Source organism: Aphelocoma coerulescens, chromosome 2 (assembly GCF_041296385.1).
Source record: "Aphelocoma coerulescens isolate FSJ_1873_10779 chromosome 2, UR_Acoe_1.0, whole genome shotgun sequence".
Taxonomy (NCBI): domain Eukaryota; kingdom Metazoa; phylum Chordata; class Aves; order Passeriformes; family Corvidae; genus Aphelocoma; species Aphelocoma coerulescens.
Window position 1 is genome coordinate 120666126 of NC_091015.1, and position 21517 is coordinate 120687642.

At 37.2% G+C, this 21517-nt stretch overlaps 1 protein-coding gene across 3 annotated transcripts in view; it reads right to left on the reverse strand.

Annotated features, from left to right (window-relative positions):
- Positions 1-3036: 3036 nt before the first annotated feature.
- Positions 3037-21517, reverse strand: part of SS18 (SS18 subunit of BAF chromatin remodeling complex) — a 44169-nt gene continuing 25688 nt past the window's right edge. Inside the window, exons 6-11 of one of the 3 annotated variants that reach the window (XM_069004639.1) lie at positions 13953-14120; positions 13122-13226; positions 10851-10943; positions 10009-10131; positions 7274-7407; positions 3037-5137 (exon numbers count right to left, since the gene is read on the reverse strand). In XM_069004639.1, coding sequence (XP_068860740.1) covers positions 5111-5137; positions 7274-7407; positions 10009-10131; positions 10851-10943; positions 13122-13226; positions 13953-14120 — 650 coding nt within the window. In that variant the 3' untranslated portion in view covers positions 3037-5110. The remainder of the gene's footprint in view (positions 5138-7273; positions 7408-10008; positions 10132-10850; positions 10944-13121; positions 13227-13952; positions 14121-21517) is intronic. The other 2 variants (XM_069004640.1, XM_069004641.1) reach the window with 2 other exon arrangements.

Here is a 21517-nt window from a genome sequence, read left to right on the forward strand (position 1 = left end):
GAATAGAACACTGCTACCCCAGTTCAGCTCTACACTTTGATTCTGGAACATACACCAACAGTCTGCTGCCTACTCCCAGGTTTTGCAGGGTGACATTCTAAATGTGACAATTAAAAAAAAAAATCTAAATATACTCCCAACATTTACTGTCAAGGCAACAACAGAAAAATATATTCTTCACCCTAGAATGCTTCTTGTTGCATAAAGCTGTGAGACACGAATGTGAAACATTCTTTCAAAAAAAGCTTTTCATCTGTCCTAATTTAAATGTCTCCATGAAATGAGGTTGCAGCAAGGTGGGAGTCAGGCTTTTCTCACAAGTAACAGGTGATAGGACAAGAGTCCTGTTCTCCCCTCACCAACTTACCAAATTGCACGTGGGGAGGTTTAGATTGAATATTTGGAAAAAGTTTCTCTTCCACAAGGGTTGCCAAGCATTGGAAGAGGCTGCCCAGTGAAGTGGTGGAGTCGGCATCCCTGGAGGTATTAAACAGACCTGGCACTTGGGGACATGGGTTAGTGGTGGACTTGGCAGTGCTGGGCTAATGGTTGCACTCGCTGATCTTAAAGGTCTTTTCAACCTAACCAGTTTGACATTATTGTACATCTATCCAATTCAGTTTTTAATCCTACTAAGCCCATGGGATTGAGTTTGCAGTTCTGCATGCCATAAGAAGCACTGTTATCAATTTCAAAGGTGTTGCTTTTAATTTTCATGACATTGTCTGTATCCTTACAAAAATCACACTGTTACTTACTGCTAGTTTACACATACTGACATCTGAAATAATCCCAAACAGGCCGTATTTCTTCTTGGCCACTTGTTACCCACTTACCTTTTACCAGAGCTATCTTTTTGATATGAGAGAAACAAGGTTGAACACAGTTAATTCTGAATTGAAAAAACCTCTAATCAGTACTACCGTATTCATTACGCATTCCATAGCACTGCTTTTTGAATATTCTGGTGGCACTGTGACTCCTGACACCCACTGAACAGAAGTTTTACTGTGTTAGCTGCTGAACTACTCCTGACAGCTGAATAGCTGTGCACTAGTAAATAGGAATTACCCTACCCAATACTGTATTGGTAAACACCAGTAATTTCCTAAGCTCTGACATGTATGTTTCATTGCATTTCTAGTTTTAAGTCCTGCACAATCTAAGTAGCACCATTTCCACCTCATTTTGCTATTGATAAGGGTGTTCTTTTAAGTGTTAACCAGTGATGCCAGGAGAGCTCCAGCATAATTTACTACCAATCTCCATCACTTCTATTCCTATTCTCCCCACGCCATCTTATCCCATTCCTAGTGCTTCACAGTCCACCTTGCTCCACACTTTTTTTATAGTAGCAGCTTCTCAGAGAACTTCAGGCTTTGTGAACATAAAGATCAGTTCCCTCAGATTGTGCTATGAGTTTTTACTGTAATTCTAGCAGACCGAGGGTCAGCTTTTATTGTCTTTTTTTTAAATGAACATCCTAGCTTAGCTTGTTTTTTTTAATAGTTACTACTTCATACAGGTATCTATTCATGTCAGAAGGTTTATCTGGGTTCATTTCACAGGATTTCACCCTCATGCTTCTGTTTTATGATACAGCACCAGTAGTCCACCTAGGGAAAACCTGAGACTTTCTTTTTGAACTTCTTCAGGGCTTCTGGCGGAATTCCACCTAGACTGCTGAAGTAAGAGTTTCTCTTAATTTTGTAATTTTAAATATTTTCTCTTATTTTGAATCTCAAATCTGGACTTTTTTTTTTTTTAATCCCACTGTAGTCTTTCAGCATCCTCTGTGGTGAGAACTGTAGAAATACAATGGTATTTTTGCACTGAAGTCCTTGCCCCTCTTCAATCAGGTGCATTTTCTCCAAAAAAAAAAAAAAATCAATTACTTTACACATTTTGGAGTAATTCAGGTATGAAAATGGAAGTGTCTTTTGCAAAATGATACGTTTACCCTGCCTATAAAGCAGCATGTTTGCTTCCTTATGCTACAGCATTGTGAAGTCAATTTCAATTGAAACAGGGAGCCAGCTTCTCCCTTCTGCGAGTCATTCACAGAGCAGAAAAGGAAATAAAACAGTCTGAAGAGAGAAAAATACAATGGCAAAAATCATAACCCTATGATAACCAAAAGTCACTGAATGTATTAACCCCTCCTCTTTACTCTTAGAACGTTTTTATCATTTCTGCTCATGTATTTGATCTGCTGTGTCAGTCCCCTCTTATTTTCTATATTCTACATGTAAAATGCCAACTGCAACACCTTTTTTACTAGTTTCCTATTGGTTGAATTTCATTTAATAAGGAAGACTTACTAAAATGAATCTTGTATCTTGTCATTTCCTTCTGGTCCTGTCGTGCACTCCTGCTTCTTTTTTTGTTTAGGGAACATAGGTTCCTTTTTAATACATAATTTTAGTAGAAATACTTTTGCATGGAGCTAGCTCCTCTCAAGTTGTTCTTTTGGCATAGTATCAGAGGAATAAGGTAATTTTTGTCACCACCAATTAAAAAGTTTTACAAAACAGGACTGTTATAAAACAATTAAACCTTGCAAATGCAGTAGTCTCTAGGAGGGAAACCCTGGAGGAAATTCTGCTTATTAAAATTGCAATTTTAGTTTCCATTAAAAAGGAGAATAAGACAACAGAAGATGGGTTGGCAAGACAAATTATTTCTTAATGTCAGTTGAGCTTATTTCAAATGAGATAACATATCTACACCAGGTTGGGTTCAACACATTTTTGCCTCGTCAACTCATTTATCTAATTCAGTCATCTTGATTATAGCCTCATGGACCTTCATTTTCAGAGGAAGAATTTCTTAACAAACAACCTACACAACATGCTGATTACTGAACAGTTAATTCTAATTAACTTGGCTATGGCAAGAGAATTTTGATAAAGTCCTAGACTGCAAATACGGTTTGGTTATTCTGGCCAAACGTCTTTAAAATCAAAACCCACAGCAGAGTCTCCAGATGAGACATCAGAGTGATAGGGATCTAATTTAAAGAAACAAATGAGAAAATTAAAATCACAAATAATTTATTCTTCCGTTAGAATTGATGGAGTACAGTTTTAAATAGCAATGAAGTACACAGTGGTGGAAAATTGGCACAGAACCTACAAGCTTTTAATTCATAATAATGTTCCTTATGCTGTATCTGTTCAAACCTTGATGTGTAGTTTCTATTGACTTTAAGAAAACTGTTTTCCCTTTAAAAAGAATGCACAAATTGAAAATCTTGTCTTCCATGTATAATGTCATACATGCTATGGACATCAGCTTTTCTTCTTACCCCTGAACACTGACTGCCAACTGAAAGAACCAAAATATTATTTACTCCTTGGTTAATTTTAAGTTTTACCATTCATAAAAAACTACCAGGGATTCTTGAATGCATGTATTTCTGCAGAAACAATATCCATTTCTTTATCTGATACACAGTTGCAGGGCTTCAGTTTCAAAACCAATTTTTTTGTGTACTATTGTTATTGATCAAGGTGCTGCCTTTCTCACTCTCCCACATGCAATACTGTATGCATTAATGCAGTTCAAAACAAAATTTGGCATTTGCCTCACCAACAGGTTTTATACTTGATGTTACAAAGCATCCCCTTGGTCTCATGTAAACCAGTAACAAAGATGGACACAAACAAAAATGCCCCCTTTCTAAAGTTACTAACTCCCAGTCAGGAAAGCTCTCCTGGTTCTGGCCAGGATGGGGTTAATTTTTGCCGTAGCCAGGAGGGGACACCTTCTTTTCCAGGGACCCTTCCAGGCTGTGTATTGTCGTGGTGGAAACGGGCTCTGCATGGTGAGCAATCAACTGCACGTGAATCCTTCGCCTCTTTCTTGCACCCTCTGGCACTGGAATTGCTGCTGTTACTTTCGTTTTCCAATTTCATTGCTGCTTCCAGTAAATTGTTCTCCCAAGCCATGATCTCTACCTTTTGTGCCTCCAATTCTCCTCTCCAGCCTGCCACAAGGGAAGGGGAAGGAGAGTGGGGAGCAAGCGAGCAGCGCGTGGTTTGGAGCGTGTCAGCGGGAAGACTAAAATTGGGGAATACCATTCCTAAACCATGACAAAAGTTTAGATAGGTTTTACAAAGTCCTCTAGGCTATTTTGATACATACAAATTATTCAACTAAAGGTTAAAATACACTTATACAATACAGTCCTGTTCTCCATATTCTTTTTCAAGTTCTTTGCATATTCAAGCCAAGTAAAATTAACACTTGTCATTTTCTTTGTTATTGCAATTATTAAGAAGGATTACAGCTTGCTTTTGCAAAGCTCTGACAAAAACACTTGAGAAATAAAACCCAAAGGTTTATCTTGTTACCCAAAAAATGTTGCAGAAAATTGTCAAACTATGTTAGAAACAATTTTTACAAAACCGCTTCACTCAGAAAAATTGGAAAGCTTAAAAAATTCATCTTTGCACAAGACTATATTACACTGTCCTTAATTATGTTCCCATTTAGATAACTGGGATTCTCAATCTTTGTACGTGAACCCATCAGTGACATAGAATGCTCTCCATCTTTTCACTGTTATCTTTATTGTACACCATTTCGAGACTAATACAATCAAGCACTTACCATGCCTCTACCCATTTTTAACAGTAGATTTTGTTATCCTGCCCAGCGAGTAGTGTACTGTCTTGCATATTCACCACATGAAAAACATAATATACAAAATATTGCTGCTGTAAAAAGTGTGCATTTCCCCTTTTCCCCTACAAAAAAAATCTGTGGAAAAAATATTAAATTCCCATAACCTTCATAAACATACAAAGCTGTTTGCACCTCTCAGTCTGTAACAGTCTATTTGACATACAATTCTCAACTCACTGCAAATTGTTATGTCACAGATTTTCTGTCCAATATTGCCATCTAGAGTAGAGATGTGAAACTAGTTTCTGAGAATCTACAGTCTTTAACAATTAACCCATAAAGACTGTATACCGTAAAACAGCCACAAGATTTTCCAAAATCTAGATGGAATGGGAGGTTCTCATCTCGGGAAGATGTCCACAGTGCTGAGGAGACAATATGGCTGCTAACAGATTTTGCCTACCGGAATGTGAGTATTTTTTCACTGTTGATAATTTCCATATTGACCCTAAAAAAAAAAATTCAAAATACATAATCAGACCACAAGACATATTTTCCTGTATTAAAAGCTGTAATTGGAAGACCATCCAAATAAATGGTGATGTTAAAAGGTGGAAACAAATAGAAGTAAATGATACACTGATATGAGTAACTGGTGTAGTTTCATCTCACTAAAAATACTTAATGCTTTAATGTAGAAGACCAATGACATCAATTTAGGGCCAGGAACCTAATTTGATCAAAAGAGTATACTTTTAAATTCAATAGACTGCTGTGAAATTAGCAGAACATCATCAAAAAATAAAAGATGGAGATTACTTCCCACCTAAACTTTGAAAATTATTTCAAAAAGTCAAGGTCACCTAAATTCAAAGTAATTTAGGAAACTAACCATGACACAGAGATACCTAAAATTATTAATCTACCAAGCATTACAGAATAATGGCACATGTATTTCAAAACCAAGGCACATCCCGGTGAACACGAAGAACTAGTCCACATATCCTACGGGAAGCAATTATTCCATAGATCTGATACACAGAATTACCACCCTTACTGATATTCTCTATTTCTTTTGACAGAATGTCATGTACTGCAGAGGTGGGCAGAGGTGAAAGCATCACTGCCACAAGCTTGCCATGATTCTTCACCATGGGGTTTCAAGGCTTGCAGAAAGAAGTACTGTGCTAGGAAGTGAACATGCTCCAAACTGTGATCCTGCCACCATTCCATGTTAAGTATCACCACAACAAGGCAGTATTTTACATTTGAGTTTGATGCTGCAATGTCACTTATGTTCCGTTATAATACAACAATCAATCATGAAGAAGAGTTTCACAACAGCTGCCAGATGAGAATTTAAGCAGTGCAATACCTATGGGAATGGCCAATATGAAAAGAGTTCTTCTATAATCGAGTTTCCAAGTGGAACTTAAGACTGCACAACCTGGAGGAGCACAGCCTATCAACAGAGAGGGCTATCCACTTCTACTGCAAGGAAAGCTGGAAAAAACCCAGCAAACTGTGATTAAGTTTCCTTGACCCTATACTGGCCACAAGCAAAAAATGTTCCTGTAGGTTACTGTTTTCAGAGGAAGCTACTGGGTCAGTGCATAAACATTTTGTTTATCTGTTAAATAATTAAAAGAAACTGCATCTCTGAACTACCATACTGAAAGAGTTTGTTCCTTCTTCCTTGTCTTTTCTGATTTCTGCAGAAAGAAAGCCAACTGTTCTTTAAAATCGTGGGCAATTCTCACCTTTTTAAAAAGTTTTTATTGGAAGTTCTACCTATCTTCTACTGACATATCAGCATTTTATTTATCAGCATTTTATTTAGACATCAGAACTTCATCATTTAGTTAATCTTTATGTTGTTTATACCAAGGAAAGTAACTGTACATTTTAATGACATTTCTGAATGATTCATAGTGGAAAGTTCGGATTTTTATACGTTAGTATCTTTTACAGGAAAAAAACCTGTTCAATCCTTTAATTCTAAGACAGCTGTTTTTACAAGAGCCCTTCACTACAACTCCAGCCTCAAGTTTTGGTGGCAATTGTTTGTTTTAAACTCGTCTTAGCACTGGTAAGAATGAAACAGTTGATTTTCAGGTCACTTCTTTCTTATGTTCACTGCCCCCTTATACTGCAAAACCTGGTTTCATGTCTCCCCATAAACTCTGCAGCTGAAGGACTTCAGCTGCATGCCTGAGGTGTTTTTGCAACTCAAGAGAAAGGTTAGGATTAGGATTTGTGTCTGTGGAAAATAAATTCAACCATTTCTATTGCAAAGCAGTAATGAAAAATGATTCACCATGAGGTTTAGAGGCCTCATCTTTCATATTAGTCATTCACCATCAGGCTATGAAACACATCACCTTAATTTTTAAGGTCCAAAAATACTGCTGGGAAGGCCTCACTTTTGCCAAATTGCATTAAAACTCGGCAAACTCAGGAGAGTGACTAATCACAATTCCTTACAAATGATTCTTGGTAACTCACCAAGAAATGAACTCCATGAGAATTGTATGTACATACCTGAAAGACCACGTCCTCAAATTCCTTAGTTTAAATGTCCAGAATCTAAGGTTATCAACTGAGTGTGTAAGAATCACAACTTTCTCATCAAACAAAAGAATACCTGGTCATATCCGTAAGGCCTCTGCTGTGGTGGCTGTGGTGGCCCAGGCTGTGTGGGTCTGTATCCCCCATACTGCTGTCCTTGTCCTTGTGGATAATTAGGATACTGAGGCCCTGGACCACTCTGAGAGGGGCCTGGGGATCATTAAATGAAAAAAAAAAAAAAGAAAAAAGAAGACTGCTTAAGATGTTGGAAAGAAGAGTAAAAGCACTGATTTTTACAGCTAACCAAGGTTAAGAAATACTACTACTGTGCAATTAGGTCTTTTGAGTGCCCCCCTCTCGCTCTGGGAGGCAGGGCCTGCGCTCCAACCACAGAAACATTTACTTTTATTTATATATTCATTATTTAATATCAATGCATGTAGTTCCACATACAAGGTCACATGACAGAGAAGAACAAGGCAAGAAACGATAAACATGAGCCCTTTCCAGGATTTAGGAAGGCAGTCTCCTGATGTATGCTCCTTCAGTTCCAGAATTTTCTAATGCCAGGAGCAGCAGATAATCAGCTATGTTTAACATTTGGACCTTTTGAAGAGACCAGCAGTACTATGCTGCCAGAAAGTAAAGTCTCACACCACAGCAGGTAATCATGGATGGAATGTCAGGCAAGCAAGTTATACATGTATAAAACCTGAGATGTGTCAAGCAGTAAAAGCTATTGTGAGATGGAAAAAAGCACCCTCTATTCCATGCTCCTCTGGTAATATTAACTTTCCAGAAAACAGCTAGGAAAAACCCCAGAACTATGACTCCAGTCTTTTTTTGTCTATTAAAGAAGTAGTTCTTTTGCAAGTACAACTTTCTGTTACTGTTCACAGGGACTTGACTTGTCTACCACTGGAAGCTGCACGTTACCACCATCAGGCAGTGCAGCCATGTTCCAAACAAAATTATCCTCATCCCCCCCAGCACTGGGAGAGATGGAGTACCCTGTATTTCAGTGGCACTCCCTAGGAATCCTTTGCAGTGGACCACCACTTGAAAACGGGGTCTCTGTTTTTCAGAGCTGAAGATTTGTAGCTCTTCAGAAGGGCTTTCTTTAAAACAAACCAACCCTTTTTTTCCCTCCCCTCAGAAGAAACAGATGTGTTTTAGCAACTGTGATTCAGTGCTACAGAGAACTAGTTTTAGCTACAGGCATTGGACATTAAGATGACATCAGCTGGTAACTCCTTCAGTAACGCTTGATCTGTAAGACAGTGAAAAAGATGACCTGGAGAAGAAAAGCTCTATAAGCTATTACCATTCTCCTCAGGCCTCAAATTCCCTTGAACTATGCCGTTTCAGTCTTCCACAGTGAAACAAAACCTTAAAGATTGATAGTAATGACTGAGAGATTGATTTATTTTTGCAGATTAGAAAGCAATTAAATATTAAATTGAGCAAGAATATGACATCTTAGAAGTGCTGTGTTCATCTGACAAATGAACATGGGTTTATTTATTCATGGTAATTCTTTATTGCTGAATTCTATATAATTCACTGACACATTTCATAGAAAAAAATGGAACTTCAATAACAATTTCTGTTAGAAACCAGGAATTGAAAAGTATGTTATTCTGTTTTACAAATTATGTTGGGTAAGTGGCTCCAAAAGATTTCCTAATCCCTTTTCTTCTTGTACTTCTTAACCTAAACTTTCAGAATAAATAGATTTTATTTCTTTACTTACAAAGTTCAGAGAAGTGATCTACATGGACCTCCACTCTGATCTTCAGTCTGTTCCTACATTATGTTTAGTAGAATGTAGGTACAAGTATTACCTTAGAACTATCAATTCATCCATAACCTACAGAAGTAAAACACTTGGTAAATCTCAGTGGATCCTCTTAAAACTTAACTCTGTCTCAACATAACTGGATTTCATGTGAATCTGGCATTTATCTACAAGGCAAATTACCCATGCATTTCCTCACATACATACAATGCTGAAAGCTTTAGCATTTAAGCCTGCAAAAAAGCTAAAAGCTAAAATACATGGAATTTATGGAATTTCAGAGATTCCTTCTTCTGTGATAAATATGTATGGCTTTACAGTATGCAAGCAGGTAGAACTTAAAGAGCAGTCATTTCATTATGCTCTTCTGACACAAAGTTTTTTAGAATTAATGCACAAAAATTACCTACTGCTACTTTAAGTTTCCTTTTTGGGAGGTTTTCCTTGAATCCAGGGACTTGTGGCAGAGGATTTCTCATTCCTGCTGTGTGTTAGAAGGTTTGGACTGCTAGCGCGAATTTGTAAGGCACAGTCTCTTTAAAGCTGCATTGTCAATGCTTACAGTCATTTCTCTACTGATCAGCACAAGAATTTGAAAAGAATGATTCATATATGTTGAATGAAGTTTTAAACTAGTTTTTAAAAGACTGTCTTAATTGGCAAATCAAGAGATGAATGAGGTTGTCACCTTTGTGAGTGTGTTCACCTACAGAAAAGAGAAAAGAGCAGAATCTTTCTGGGTCCTTCTAAATTACAGACACCCATTACAAGGCTGTTTAGTCACCTTTGGTTTTCTGTGCTACCACACTCTCCTAGACTGCCAACAGATCTAATACCCAAAAGATGCCACCTTCCACATTTTCTTGTTTAGGCCCAGTGAAATTGCAGGCACAGTGCTGTTCTGTGCAAGCCTGGCCTCTGGACACAGTCAAACAGGGATGGAATAACACACAACAAGGGTCTGTCTCTCTTAGTCCTTTCTGCGACAGCTGTCTGTGTCCTCAAGTTCTTACCATAACCCTGCTGTTGTCCTGGATAGCCTTGTTGGCCGGGATATTGCTGCTGTTGTGGTGGATAACCCTGCTGTTGGGGTGGTCCTTGATATGCATCTTGCTGCTGACCATATTGCGAGTTTCCTGTAAGATCATTGCAAGAAAGCAGAAACTCATAAAGACACCTATTTTATTTTCTTTTCCTTCTAAGATGCACAGCCAACAACACAAGAACAAAATGAAAATGCAATCTTGATTTCAAAAACTGAACAAAACAAAGAAAACTCAAACCAAACAGAAGGAACTCGGCCAAACAAACTGCAGTTAAAGCCAATTTTGCAAAGTTGAACTGCAGCATTTTCAGCATCTCTGCCAAACGAGCATTACATTTACTGGAACATCACAGTCATAAGATCATGACTATGCTAAATAAAATAAAAAAAAAAGACAAAATTAAGGACAGCTACAAGAGCACAGACTAGCTACACAAGATCAGCAAGCTGTTTCCTAACGGCACTATAATTATACAAAATATATATACACACACAAAAAGATATACAACTGAACCAACAAATTTATGTTTAAATAAAAATTTCCATTGATGTAAAAAAAAAAAATCTCTAGAGTGTTTTAGTCATTTTACTGTTGTTAGAATGGCAAGTTGTGGTTATATATTTTAGGTGTTTGCAAGAAATTATTCTGAAGGCTTCAAGTTCCCTGCCATTTCCAAGACAGCCAGCAACTAGTATTCTACAAGAGCTTTGCATGGGTATAAGTTGTGTTGTGCAAGAATTTCTGTTCCCGTTGAGGGTGGGGGAGGAAAGGGAATGTCTGTGCGTATGTGTGTGAAGGTATATAGATACCTCCTTCGTAGTAATGTTGTGAGGAATCCTCATAAGGCCTATCGTAGCCTTGTTCAGGATACGACGGTTGCTGATAACCGTAATCATTATGACCTACATCAATTCGACAAGAGACAGGAAGAAACGTTAATGGCCTCTGAGTGAAAACCCTAAAAATATTTCATTTCTCAGAAAAATGAAAAAAAAATTTCAACTGGATATACATGAAAAAGAATTTTCAATTGTATTAGCCAAAGACTTATTAATATGATTTCCTTTCATATTGAATTAACATGTGACAGGGGAAAAAAAAGGCTTAATGCAGTAGTTCTAGAAACATCACAGAAAGGGATGGTCTTAACCTTCTGATAATCCTTGTTGGGGGAGTGGGGGGGGGGAAGTACTTCATCTTTCACTCAAAAAAAAAATGAAAGCATTTAGGCCTTTCACATGTAAATAACCTGAATTAAATTAGAATGAACAAAGAAAGCAATTATCATACTTTGTCTAACACCTGTTCTGCTGATCTCCAATTCAAAAGCATATGCTAAAAGCAGTGTGAAATGTAACAAATAAAGTTCAACGAAGTTATGAACCATCATCTACATTAAATTCTGGTTTTAAATGACAGAAATATAACACTCTCAAGGTTTTCCCTACAAACAGAATTCCTACGTAAGGTCTCAAGAAAACTTTTCCTCTTACATTCCAGTCCTGAGCAGATTCATTATAAACAAACCTTTCTATTCAGAGACTACAGGCATCTTGGATTAAGAAACCAATATATGCAATAAGCACCCCACCTGTTGTTGGTTTTAGCACACATATATTTTGTCTTACAGATGATCAAAATATATCTGATTGCTAACTTGGTCTAGAATACGTGCCAAAATTTTGTTTACATTCAAAATTAAATCATAGAAATTTGGAATACAATTTTTAAATAAAAGTAAGGAAAGGAGGAAACAGTTCTAAAACTCAGTGATTTTGTTATCAGGTCTGCAACTGTACAATATGTCATTGACTGAATCTTACATACATACATAACCATTAAAACAAGCCTTAAAACATATGCTCTTTGTATTCTAAGTAAGAGTAATAATGAGGTAATGATAAAGATGACTCTTTACAAGGAATAGATCTTAGAAGTAATCTGTGCTGCCAGAGAGCTGTTGATGGTAACATCAAACCGCCCTTACTAGAGTAAATTGCCTGTAAGAGTTTAGTGTTCATGTGTGTACATAAATGTTCCAAAATGAAAGCTGAATAATTACCAATTAATGCAACTTGTAAAATAACTCTGCACATACATCTCCAGAAACTAACACATGTAAGCTTATACAGATGTGGCTTGATGTATCTTAAAATCAATTTAATAGTAATTAAATTCAAACAACTGACTGGTATCCCTTTATTTGCAATGAGTAGTTGCTTTGGCAATTACACAGCTTTGCTTGGTATACATTTTTTCAAACATTAACATCTACCCCATTTCTTGAACTTCATAAGATACCATTAAGTTGCACACATGGTTATCACAGCAGTCAGGAGTCAGCATCTTTGGTCTCCCAGTCTCTGCTCAGCCTGAAAACAAGTTAATTTCAACTTTTCTAGCTTATAACACAATTCAGTAGCCTTCAGCACTCCATATTCCATGAGGCAGGAGGACAAATTTATGAAATTCAAAGTTTCAGTCTTGTCTTGAAAGCACTGAGGGGACATCTAAAGAGGATTCACATTTCCAATATCCTCAGGGCAGGGACCATTTTATTCCTACATAAATGTTAAACTGAAGGCCCATACCATGTCAGCAATAACACATTTGTGCGACTTACATGAAAACTAAACACTAAGTTAAAAAAAATAGAGTCTTTACAGAAAAAACCCACATCTTTTTAGCAAGTTTTTTCAGTTCAGTAAAATTTTTAATAAAAGGATATCGCCCCCTCTCTTATTGATAATAAAGTTATGACTGTTTAAATTCATCTCAATTATACTAGATATGCTAAGGAACTCTCCATTCTTTTAGAGAAACCAATTATTTCCATTCATTTTGAAATACTAAAACTGTTAAGAGTTTCAAATGGGAATAATACAAATTACATGCTTTAAGTTGTCAATTTGTCATAGTAACTTAAACTGTAGTAACAATTCTGAATTTGGAAGGTTTTGTAAATGTGAGGTATGATATCCAATTACTATTCTTGCCTCATCCCCTAATTTTGGGCATATGACTACATTAGTATTGGGCAGATATAGAAAATGGGAAAGTTAACATTTATGAGAGATTACCATCAGGGTAATATTGCTGGTTCATGCCTTCTGGAGGACCTTGTCCACCATGACTGTATTGGTCCCCATAATAGTCTTCCTGGCCTGAGTACTGCTGTGGTGGGCCTGAAAAACCACAACCAGTCAATACGTAAATAACTTGTTTTCTCTATTATAAAGCCTGCTAATTTCTGAGTTTAGTATGAGAAATATTTCTCAAATGTATTCCCCACCCATACTGTTGCATTACAGACAACATATGTAATCTGGTTTAGTTAAAAAAATAAGTAAATGTATCTATCTACGTATACAAATACACAGTTGTTTGGCTGCACTAGACTGAGACTATATATATCAAACTTAAGTTTTGAGCTCATTTTAGGAATATGTGTATAACAGACCAAGGTGTTAAAGGTGTTAAAAATGAAATTATTCCTTGTTGAAAAGGACTAAAAAGAAAAAAGAGACTCAATATTGTGGAACTTTGTTCCTTTGTTTGTAATTGAATGAATTCAGAACCAAGTAGGTACTCTGCTCCTTTTCTGTACCTATCATTTAAATATCAAAACAGAATTCTGCATCAGCATATCTGAGATGCATAATTTCAGACTGCATAATCTCAGAAAGAACCAAAGGAAAAAGAAAACAAACTTGTCTTCACACTTCATGGTGATAGCAGTAATCTCTTGCTGCAAGAACCACCCTTAAAAAGGGTAACAAAAAGTGTGTACAAACAAAGTCTGTCACACCAAATTACTTGATAGAAATTTGGTGTAAGCAAGAAAGTGATGTAAAATGGTTTTAAACATGGTTATTTAAAATCAATGTAAAAGTACTGAAGTGAATTCCTACCTTGCTGTGGTGGCCTGTATGGAGGAATCTGTCTCTGCCCCATCATGTGATTTCCTTGGTTAACTTGGCCCATCATTCCCATCGGTGGCTGCTGCCCCTGGTAATGCTGGCTACCTGCCTGTGGCATGTTGTATTGCTGGGAGGGAGGCTGCTGGTGCATCATTGGACCTGCAAAAGGAGAAGCAGCAAAAATGTCAAATATGCAAAAATTATCTGTGATTAAACCTTGCCAGAAGAACATGGAAAACCCAGCCTTTAAAAATGGACCAAAAAAGGCTCTGTATATCCAGTGCTCTGATAAGGGTTTGTTGTTTCTGGACCTATGCAAATGTAGGTGAACAATTCAGTAACCAAACTACAAAAGAGAAGTCAGCCTAAACAAGGTTGCTTTTTAGATGATTTTTCTTCAAAACCACAGATATTAGTTTACACATACACAAAGATAACTGGAACAGTTTCACCAATTTTTGCTTTAAAAAATATCTTCAAAAAAGGTGTGGGTGAAAACCTGATGGTGAAACCTTGGTAGGTCATAAAAAGATTATTTAACATTTGTGATCTCCTCAGAGCATAGTTTCAATACACACATAGTTGCTGTTATATTCCATCAACAAACCACTAAGCTGTTACCACAAAATCAACAATTTTATTTAGCCTGTAAAGACAAACCATGTGAACCAGATAGGCAATCACACAACAGGCATACGCAGAAGGCCCACAGAACACAGGCTCTGCCTGACATTGAACAGTCCTAAACAGCCTTAACAAAAAAATCTTCTTTCATACCAAGTTGCACCAAGTTTCCATGAACCACAGGAAGAGATCAGGAGAGATAAAGTACTGTCCATGTTTCATCAACTGAGAAAATCTGATTAAGGCTGTACTTAGAGAAATGCAAATTTCAGTAATGAAAACAGACAGTTAAAGAGCACCCTACTGACACCACACAGCAATGAAAACGATGATTACACCATTTCATTATATGAGATTGCAGGTTAGATTGATATAACATTTAACAAAGAACAGCCTCTGTGCCTCCTCTGTAGTACCACTTCAGAAAAGTTATTCCAGTATCAAAAACATGAGCAGGAAAGAATTGTGGCAAGGAGCTAAACTTTTTTAAACAACAGATTTTTCTAATACATTAACTCAAACCACTTAACACATACTATAATGGTGAAACCCCAAGCTTTTTTTGCCTTTTTAAAAAATAATTTATTTTATAAACTACAAAGACAACAAGAAAATAGCAGCCTCACTAAAAACTAAAACAAATCATGATATCAAACATCAAAGTAGCAGAGCCACTCCTAGGTGCCATCCAAGGAGAAAAAGGAAGATAGCACCTGCTTTCTGTACGCTTAGATTTTGCCACTCATTTAGTATTTTTAAGTAACTAGGTGCTGGAGCACAAGCAGAAAGTCCTGTGTGAAACTACAGTATTGGAAAAATACCTAGATACCGTCAAGTGACTGGATTTATACAGGCAACGGAATATGTAGTCACTTAGATCCTGTCTATGCAGAGTTATGAGGGAAAGTGAGGAAAAATTAATTAATGGTATGAATTCAAAGTGCATTAGTTAAATCCCATTAAACCCCTGTGTGGGATCTCTCACTGAGAAGTAAAGTGGCCTAAGCTTCATTTTCCTCTAAAGATAAATATTGGCCATTCTTAAGAAGATCCAGTTATACTTCTATCCTTCAGTATGGCAAGTTTCTGTGTCCTGATTTTAAAGTAAAAAAAAAAACAGGTTAAATTGAGATGTACTTATTTTAATTATTGGCAAAATACATTTCGTTTTTTGATCTTCTAAACGAGTAGGTAATTTAGATTATTTCATTTCACTGCTCCTCTGTTTGGAGGTACTGAGAAACATTAGGCAGTCTTGAAAAAAAAATAGAAACTTGTTGCCATAATATTCCTAGATCTCAAGAAAGCTTGTTAATTAACAATATTAATATTAGTCACAATACAATGTGATAAAATGTGTTGGGTCCCCATGGTGCAATGTAGAGATTTTCTGTTTGCTTTTTAAATTAGAACTTCATTAACGCTTTGTAGAGCCACAATGAGAATTCACTACCCTGTATCAGGCTGTGTGTTGTGTTCATAACAGACAGCCTGGCTTCCTTCCAGTTTAGTTCTTCCTATTAAGAAGATACCTAAAAGAACCACCATGGTCTCTACTGCCTCATGGAACATAACCATTTTATGCAATAGTTTTGAGGGATGAGAGAACTTTGAATTTATTCTTCCATTTGAAAAATCTCACCTAGGAGAAAGCTACATTTAATCATCATGTAATACTTAATATGATATAAAATCCCAAAACTTAATAGAAAATTTAACAACTATTAATTCATTATCTACTTGGATATGGAAAAACTTGAGAAGTGGGCCCAAGAGAACCTCATGAAGTTCAACAAGTCCAAGGGCAAGGTGCAGCACCTGGGTTGGGGCAAACCCAGATGTGAGTACAGAGTGGGAAACTCACTGACAGCAGCCCTAAGAAGATCTTGGGGTTTTGCACTGAGGAAAAGCTGGGTATGATCTGGCAATGTGGACCTGTAGCCCAAAAAAACAACTGTATCCTGGGCTGCATGAAAAAACATGGCCAGGAGGTTAAAGGGAGGTGATTCTGCCCCTCTACTCTGCTCTGGTGAGACCCCACCCAGAGTGCTGTATCCAGCTCTGGGGTGTCCAGCACAGGAAAGACACAGACCTGTCGGAGCCAGTCTAGAGGAAAGCCACAAGGATGATCAGAGGTACAGAGCTATAAGGAAACGCTGAGAGAGCATGGATAAGAGAAGGGTCCAGGAAGACCTCACAGTGGCCTTTCAGTATTTTAAGGGGGCTTATGAAAGCAAGGGAGATGGTCTTTTTATACAGGCGGATAGTGACAGAACAAGGGGCAATGGTTTTAAATTGAAAGCAGGTGTGTACAGATCAGGTATTAGGAAGAAATTCTTTACTTTGAGGGTGGTGAGGCACTGGAACAGGTTGCCCACAGAAGTTGTGGATGTCCCATCCCTGGATGTGTTCAAGACCAGGATGGACGGGGCTCTGAGCAACCTGAGCTAGCTGTAGCACAGGCAGGGAGACTGGAACTACATAATATTTCAGGTCCCTTCCAACCCAAACCATTCAATCATTCTATAATGCTTTCTAATATTTGTGGCACATATTTTTACAAGCACCCTGAAACACAGCTCTTGAATCTCTGATCAGGTCACAACAAACTACATTTGGTGGAAGTCATGATCTCTTCCAGACCTGGAGATAAGACTCTCATATACAAAGCTCTCAAAACTGCAAGCTGCAAGAGAATGCTCACTGCTTTCAAAAACTCTCTATAGAAACTCTTTTTTTGTGAATTTCTAAAATTATTTAATCCAGAGAGGACAAAGTACCTGATTTGTACAGAGTTCAAAATGCATCCAAAGAAATACTGTGTTAGGATTATCTTTGTAAAATGTTGAAGTACAGAATTTAACTAGCCTACATTATCAAGAATATACATTTTTGTTTAGTAGGTGTAGACAACTTTGAAATGAGCAGTTAAGGAAAAGAAGTAACTTCTGCTCCAGCCAGTATCTCATACGGAGGCCTCATGTACAGGGACGAAAAGGTAGGTGGATTAAAGCAAAAATGGACTACTACCTGATCTTCTTTTAAGTACAGTGACACAGTGGCAGTCTCCTGACAGGAAAGGACTTTTAGAAACTGACAACCTAGTCTTCACACAGGTTAAGATAAATAGAAAGAAACAGAAATACTAACTGAAAGTAGGTCCCAGATAAAGCTAACAAATCTGAGACCAGAAGTGAAGAGGATGAAAGAGCTGCAGAAAAGTTTAGTGGTTTAAAAATGTCTCCTTGGCATTGTCCCTTATGCTGAATCTCAGATACTGGTGGGAAACGCTACGAGAGGACAAGAGTAAGTGCTGACGTGGTTGAACCTTCTGAAGAAGCAGAGAAGTGAGGAACCACACTCACAAATGAACTCTGCTGTTCTGACTAAAGAACAATGGGAACAGGTGGGCAAGACCAAAAAGCAGCAGTACAAGCTATTGCTTCTTCAGTCTTCCAAATAATGATGGTTGTGCTGCTCAGAGGTCTGTTCTTTAGGCATTTTAAAATGTGCACTTGGCATGGATGAAGCAACTGGATATCTGTATCTAGAGTATCAGCAAAGCCCACCATGCTACACCTACCATCAGCAATCTCATCACTGTGTCTACTGTTACAAAACTAACAAAATATGTACCACTGCAGCAACCCTCAGCAAAAACTTTTTGATGTTTTTCTACATGTTTAAAAAAAATGCTTGTTTTTTTAAGTGATGGTTTTAAGTCTTGTGAGAGCTATCTTAGAAACTATACCGTAGGGTCAATTTAACATGACAAACACTACAATTCAGATGTGCTTAGTCAAATGAACCACCATCCTAAAGGTGTTTTAACACCAGATGTAGTTTAAACATTATCTCAAAAGATTTTGAGGATACAAAACTTTTTGCTACTCCTAATGTATAACTTAGGCTGCAAATTAAAGACAGTAGACACTCCTCCACACTACCTTACTGCACAAACTTTTAATCTCAAACTAAACCATAATTTCAGGTATCATTTTTAAAAAACCTAGTCCATAAAATGTGATACAAAAAATTCCTTAGTTACCAACACTGCCTTTCACGTTTTACCCTAGGGAAAGAAGATGAAAGCACAAGCTCTGTGGCAGCTGTTTGTATCTGTCGTTTTTTCATGACAAAACTACAGTGTCTTCTACAGCTAGACATCCTACAAATCCAGCTATAGCATGATGTTGTTTCAGAATGTGGAGGCAATTTTATTTCCCTTTAATAGGTTAGATGTCAAAAAACCTGAGATTGCCCTGCTTTCTCCGTAACATCTTGACTACTGTAAGCAGTCAAGGTACTGAAACCTAACAGTCTCAGCTTACATGGGAGTGAACAGATGGCAAGACATTCGCAAAAGGTACTCAAACTCAGAAATCACTTTATCCTGGTTTGCGACACCCTGAATACATTTATATTTTAGCTAACATTGGATGTTCCTATCTTTATGTTCCTTTATGTAGCAACAAAAGAACAGGAATCTGCATCTGCCTCATCTCTACTCTTTCCATAGCTTCGTATTTGCTTCATATTTGCCTGTAAGTGAAAGAGCTCTGAAATTTTAATGGATTTTTTTCTAAGTTCATACAAATGAAACTGTCATTAAAAAATCTCAGCACCAGATTTGACAAGTGGTCTCCTGCAAATGACTGAGTCAACATGATATTGTCCTGTAGAATTCACCTGTAAATTAGTTCCCTTCCCTTACCACAGGCAATGTATAATATAATGCTCATTAAATAGAGACTGGGAGCTTGGCAACTTTCCACCAAACTCTTCGGGCAAGGGGATGGAATCCCAGCAAAAGGATTGGAGAAACAGTCTCTGGGATGGCCACGTGTAGCAAAAGTATCCGAGAAACAGAGTTTCTGAGATGGCCAAGCTACAATGTCTTGGTTCTTGTAAAATGTATTCATTCTACTATTAAATATTATTCCCCAGGTGTGAAAGATTTGTTCAACATAAAAAAAGAGGAATTTCCATGCAAGTTTCAGGTTTCAGAAAAATCATGCTTACATCTCCCCTCTGAAAAGCCAAAAATTGGCCACACTTGTCATTTTTTTCAACCTAAGTAGTTTACCATACACAAGAAATGTACCCATAAGAACATAGTTTCTTCCACATTCAATCAGTTCCTTCTGCTTCCTATCTTTTCCAAAAATGTAACCAATATTCCTTGCAGATGTCCCAGGCTGCTGTAATAACTTTTCAACAAAGAGTCATCTACAGAATCTTCCACTTAAAACATTCTGCTTTCTAAGTCCAAAATTACTTGAATTCCTCTTTTAAACTAGACTGACTATATAAAATCAATACCATGAAAACTTTGCTTCTCATTTAAGGTATTCCTCTGGCTAGCATTTTATAACTAGTGCAAATCAATAATGAATACAAAGTGGATACAGGAAGTAAATCCAGCAAAGAGTTCTGTTACTATGCATTTTATTTCTCAATTAGCACTTTTTCATTTTTTTCTTGCTAACACCATCTGCCTCACAAGGTGTATATACAGCAAGATGTTTTGGTAGCAAGTGCACATAAAAAGGTTATGCTAAAGCCACCCAGGTGTTGATCAAGCCTTTCTGAGTGTTATGATGGCTTTATATATTATATAATAGTATGGGTTTTTTTCCCCTGGAAGTACTGGCTTCATTCAGTACAGTAGATATTACTCACTGAAAAACTACTTCAGTATTTTGTTTCTTCCTAATAGTCCATGTGAGATGTGATGCCTAGTCCAACACTGAAGACAGAATTATTAATTTATTCATGGTTTTCTTATGGCACCCATAAGTAATCTGTCCAAATCTTCATAACGAATATACTTTCATAACTCTCCTGTGAAATCAGATGGTATCGTAATCTTACCATCACATCATTCCTCTACAGCTGAGGAACCCACATAAAGAAAGATTAAGGTCAAAAACATCTACTGATTTTTAACAGCCAACTTGAGATGCTAAGATCTCATCTTGCAGAATATTTAGCATTATATTTAGCTAGTGTTGTTATTAACTGACAGATGTAGTAGGATCTCTCATTTTCAGTATGAATCACTCCTGTAAGACAAAGAAACAAAGCATGCTTAGGGGCCCACAAATGTCTCCTGACAAAACACTGAGGTTCAGAAATTTTGGTTCATTTCTGTTTCTGAATTCTTGCACAGTTAAGAAATCTTTGAGCCACAATCTGTTTATTCCCCTTTTGTTAAACTGCACTGAGTGCATTTCCTAGCAGCTCATTCTTGTTTCTTCACTTAGGTCAGAAGCCTGAAGTGGCCATGCTTGGCTGAGACCTCTGCCCAGCCAGACTGGGGCTTGGCTACCTATCTAAATCTCTCATGGTCTCACAGATTCCTCTGTCGTTCTCTGCCTGGCTTGGAGTCACAAGAGAGTGAAGATACAAAAATAATTCCTCTAATTTGTCATCCAATTTCAATACACGTGTAACAACTAAGAGTAGAAAATGGAGGAAATATATTAAGCAGACCTGACTGGGAATCATCTTAGATCAAAATAACAAATATGCACGTCTTCAGACTTAAGACTTCCTCTCTTCACAGATACTTGGAACAGTATTTTCACTTAACAGCAAATAGCACTTGGCTTGCATAACACACAAGTTTCAAAGCCTTGCTCTAAAGGGGCACCTGCACTCCTACATTTATATATTAAGTGCTCTGTTTACTACTGTTTTTGTGAGACACTGAAACATTTTAAAGAATGTAATTTTTCATCCTACGGCCCTCTACTTCTGTGAAATGTCTGCAAAAAACAGAACCAGCCTTGAAGCAGACACTTGGAATGGAAAAAGTCACAGCCTAAAGGGTCAAAACTTGGCAGAATTAGAATTACACAATGCAAAAGTTTGTGTGGCCCTAATGGCAATGGTACCATTGTTCTAACTAAAGATTTTGCTCTTGTTCT